We start from the raw sequence: 5000 nt of genomic DNA, 5'->3' as shown, positions 1-5000 counted from the left end.
CTCATTTATTTTCCTTTACTTTTATCCTCTTTGTATATAATTTAGTTTTGCATGTCTCATGACACATTATCTGTATGTAGTATTGGCTGCATTTCTGACAGTTGTTTGTGTGCCATGTTGTTCCAGACCACAGCAAACATTACTTAGCTTGCCAAAGATTGTAATAAATCTATTAAAAGAAGACAGCCTGCCGTTTCCTTTAACATGGACACACATCTATACCTTGGCCATTCTAAGCCAATAATTTCCAGGAGTTATCTCACCTTCTGAGTAGCCTCTGATTTACTAATGGTTTCTAATGTTGTAAAAATGTGTAGAATAAATATTACATTTCAACATTTCTGTCAACGAAGATTTGCTTCAGCCTGCGACACATAGTCATTTTGATAGTAGGCTATTATAGCTAATATAGACACTTACGTCATATGTTGCCTTCATTATAACACTTATATACGGCTATTAATTTTTTGCGGCTCCAGACAGATTCGTTTTTTTGTATTTTTGGTCCAATATGGCTCTTTCAACGTTTTGGGTTGCAGACCCCTGGACTATACAATTAGCATATGCATTTTTATGTGTCTAGTTACATGAGTCTGATGTACTCTGCCCTTCGAGTAGGAGAGAAAGTTTTTCACCTAATGGGAATAAGGTGGCACTACTGCTACAACATTGATCTCAGATTGTATTGTGTGTTTTTTAGAAAAAGTTCTTATGTTAGCAACATCCAATAGCTTCGACAGCAAAAGATAAAATAGCTCTTGTGTTTGCTCTTGCAGGTCCAGTGCACCTCCATGCTGGAAATTTGAGGTGTCGTTGTCAGACTACAGTTGGTTCCTGTAGTCAGCATCTTCATGGAGGTGTTTTCGGTCCACTGACTGAGAAGACCTACTCTCAGCAGCCATGTCAGCCTGCAGCACATTCACGGAGCATGTGTGGAAACCAGGCGAGTGCAAGAACTGCTTCAAGCCAAAGAGTCTGCACTCCCTAGCACTGAGCGGCAGGGAGAAGCTCCGGTCCGAACAGAGACTTCCAACGACGCAGCAGCAGATTCCGCCCCATGCCAGGACCAAGACCAACTTTTACCTTGCCAGCGGGAGTGCCAGCTCCGGACAGTTCCGTCCACCGGTGGCAAAGAAACCAACTATTGCCGTGAAGCCCACTATGATGCTTCCGTGCTCTTTGTCGGGGTTGGGTCCAACAAATGTCTTAGAACTTGGCAAAACATCTGCCCCAATGGTCTGGAATCAGAGTGGAGTAAACCGTAAGAGGACCTACAGTCCAAGCAATAACAATGAGCGAGACAGTTCCAATGAGATTGAGGGTTACGAGCAGCTTAGACCAAGGACCCCAAGTGGAAATAACAATAGTGGACTGACTGATGTCTTAAAAGAGATTGTGGGGTTAGCCCCTGGTCCTAGCCTATCTCCCGTCTCAAAGGACTTGTTTTGGGGACGAATCAGTAGCTCATACCGCAAGTCGCTAGAAAGAGGCCTCCCAGCTCCAAGTTGTTTGGCTATGGGAAGTTGCATTAGTGGTGGTGGTACCAGTCAAAAAAGGGTGTCCCTTAGTGATAGCACAGAGATTATTAGCTCAGAGGGTGGGCGCTTCTGCTACCCTGAATTTTCGAGTGAGGAGGAAGATGATGAAGATGACGAGGAAGAAGATGAGTACGAAAGAGACAATGAACACGAGAGCTGGGACGAAAGTGATGAAGAGTTACTTGCTATGGAGATCCGCATGAGAGGCCAGCCACGATTTGCAAATTTCCGAGCTGCCACATTGTCCCCAGTGCCCTTTGCTGCAGGCAAAAAGTGGAACACTGTTCCACTACGCAATCGTTCTTTACAACGGATTTGTGCAGTGGATTATGATGATAGCTATGATGAAATTTTGAATGGGTACCCATCCATGGACTCTACTGGAGTCATTCTGACTTATGGGGTTCATGACAGTCAAGGCAGTGGTTTCCTTACCAATTCAGAGTCTACAGTTTCTCCAGGGTCCTCATCATCTTTACCCGAGGACTCTCAGACTGCATCTAGCACTGAGAGCAGTATCTCCGGTGTTCATCGAAACGGATTGCAATCCCCTGCACCATTAAAATCCCATGTTACTTGTACTTCTCCAGCAAAAAAAGAGCCACCTCACAAAGCACAGAGTCCTGTGAAGGTCACAGAGACTCATAAGGCTGTTCTGGCTATCAGATTAGATGACAAGGATCAGTCAGTATTGATGCCTCAAGCCCTTCCAGGTCAACCAGTGACTATTAGTTTCAGTCCCACAGAAGAACAAGCTAAACCGTACCGGGTGGTCAATTTAGAAAAGTCACTTATTTGTAAACCTTACACTGTTGTAGATGTTTCAGCTTCCATGACCAAGAAAGATGAATATATAAAGGACTCCGCCCTGAAGCACAAAAACAAATCAGTGCCCTCCAGCCCAATATCTCCAATGTCTCCAATGTCACCCAGTATTTTAACTTCTCCTGGGTTGCCAGCCTCTGTTGTCCACTCAAATGGGTCCAGAAAAAAAATAGGGAGCATGTGTTACCAAGAAGTATGGACATCAAGCACGAGCCCTCGCCAAAAGATCCCCAAAGTTGATTTGGGAAATGGGAGCACCACTGGTCAGCCTATAGCTTCTCAATACTTCAGCCACAAATCAGCTCCGACATCTCCAGTTGCTGGGCTATCTTCTTCCCGAACGGTACCCGTAAAATCTCCCAATTTATCTGAGATTAAGTTCAACAGTTTCAATAATGCAGGCATGCCTCCTTTTCCCATTATCATACGAGATGAGCCAGCATATGCTCGCAGCTCTAAAAATGCTGTAAAGGTACCAATAGTTATCAATCCAAGTGCTTATGACAACTTAGCCGTGTACAAGAGCTTCCTGGGTGTCAGTGGGGAGCTGACACAGTCAAAGGGGGTTGGCAGTCGGGCTACCAGCCATACCTACGAAGAAATTGGATCCTCCGAGAGTTTCCAGTCTACCTCGACGGAAAAATCCCTTTTTGGCAAAAGCACATTTGAGAGAGCATCTTTGGAAGATTCAAAAGGTTCACTCCCAGCAGGAATTAAAGCACCCAATCTACAACCCAGAACCACTACAGATTCGCTTACTGTGACTCACACTGTGGTGAACCCTCCAGGTGGGGCTCTTTCACCCACTGTATCGGCTGAAAACACACCTAAAAGTAGCTGTGCTGTGATTACACACAGTTGCAGTAAAAATAATGATATAGGGCAATCTTCTGGTGTAGTCGTAAACCATCAAGTGGAGGCCAGTGCCGTTCTCTCACAGATAGTGGCCTCCATCCAGCCTCCCCAGTCTCCTCCAGACACACTTTCGGCTCATGACAAATCTTCCAGTTCTGAGGAGCTTTATGCCCTTCCACCTGATGCCATGAAAGAGACCCCCACAAGACCCAAGTCTCTATTCTCTACTAATGACGCAATAGTTGCCAAGCCTATTAAAGACACGCTCTCAAAAGTGATGTCTAAATCTCAGAGCGCGTCTGCTGCCCTCCCACTTTGCACCAGCAGGTTACAGCAAAACCCTCCTTTCCCCCCACCCAGGTCCACATCATCCCCTTATCATGCTTCAAACATCCTCCAAAGACATTTCAGCAACTGGACAAAGAGCTCTGTCTCTAGTTCCCCTGTGCGTCCCGGTGAAGGTGAAACAAGTTTAAACGGGGATGGGAAGCGTAATACACCAGAGAGCTCGAAACCCAAACGGTGGATCTCCTTTAAGAGCTTTTTCCGTCGACGAAAAGATGAGGACGAGCACAGAGAGAAGTCAGAGAAAGAAAAAGAGAAAGGCAAGTTGGTCGGGCTCGACGGAACCGTCATTCATATTCTTCCACCGCCCCCGATTCAGCAGCAACACTGGTTCTCAGAGGCCAAATCTGAGGATCCCACACAGAAACCAACCATCGTGTTTACCTATAAAAAGGAAAGTGGTGGTATGGCAGATGGAGAAGGAGAACCACAAGTAGAAGAATGCAAGGAGACTGCATTGCTGTCACCCAACGATGGCCAGGAGGACAGACCAGTGAGCCTTGGTCAAGCAGCAACATCAGAGTTCACTGGAGACGCTGGCGTCAACTACAAAAGGTATTTTTTAAAGAATTTGTACTTTTTCCCTCATACCAAACTAAAAGATCTTACATGATGTCAAAATTCTAAAGTTTACTTTAATGACAACAATAGACTGTAAAACGCAGTAGATATGGATATGATGTAGGGTTGGGCGATTATATGATCTTGATTAGTGATCGTGGTTAATTTCAGTTCGATCATAGTGATCAGCTCTTAGCATATATTAGCTCGAACAAACATGGCTGTTAGAAGATACCGCAGTAGTAAACAATAGGGAAGCACCAATGCTCGGTGTAATCCTGCACGAAACATCCATCCATTTTCTACCGCTTGTCCCTTACGGCAGTGGTCCCCAACCACCGGTCCGTGGATCGATTGGTACCGGGCCGCACAAGAAATTAAAAAAAAATATAAACTTTTTTTTATTTTATTAAATCAACATAAAAAACACAAGATACACTTACAATTAGTGCACCAACCCAAAAAACCTCCCTCCCCCATTTACACTCATTCACACTCATTCGTACAAAACGGTTGTTTCTTTCTGTTATTAATATTTCTGGTTCCTACATCATATATCAATATAGATCAATACAGTCTGCAGGGATACAGTCCGTAAGCACGCATGATTGTATTTTTTTTATGACAAAAAAAAAAAAAAAAAAATACCATACAAACTGTTCTGGTTAGAAAGTGTTAAAGTACAAAGAAGAAGACTCTTTTAAATCTAAATTTTAAATCTTATCAAAAATGAGATAACCTTATTCATCTCATTATGTCAATCACAACTTACTTAAACATTTATTCACAAGAACTTTAATATGTATTATTTACGGTTTTAAATTGTGTTACGAATCGAGAACAGGAAGTAAACAAATGTGTAATGAAAAAGGGGTA

General features: G+C 43.6%; 1 protein-coding gene across 1 annotated transcript in view; it reads left to right on the top strand.

Moving 5' to 3' along the window:
• Positions 1-5000, top strand: part of peak1 (pseudopodium-enriched atypical kinase 1) — a 79553-nt gene that overhangs the window by 50089 nt on the left and 24464 nt on the right. Inside the window, exon 2 of the mRNA XM_061959656.1 lies at positions 777-4118. Coding sequence (XP_061815640.1) covers positions 901-4118 — 3218 coding nt within the window. The 5' untranslated portion in view covers positions 777-900. The remainder of the gene's footprint in view (positions 1-776; positions 4119-5000) is intronic.

The sequence above is a fragment of the Nerophis lumbriciformis genome, linkage group LG05, assembly GCF_033978685.3.
Source record: "Nerophis lumbriciformis linkage group LG05, RoL_Nlum_v2.1, whole genome shotgun sequence".
In the NCBI taxonomy this organism is placed as follows: Eukaryota; Metazoa; Chordata; class Actinopteri; order Syngnathiformes; family Syngnathidae; genus Nerophis; species Nerophis lumbriciformis.
The sequence above is the reverse complement of the archived record's forward strand: the minus strand, read 5'-3'. Positions and strand labels throughout refer to the sequence as shown.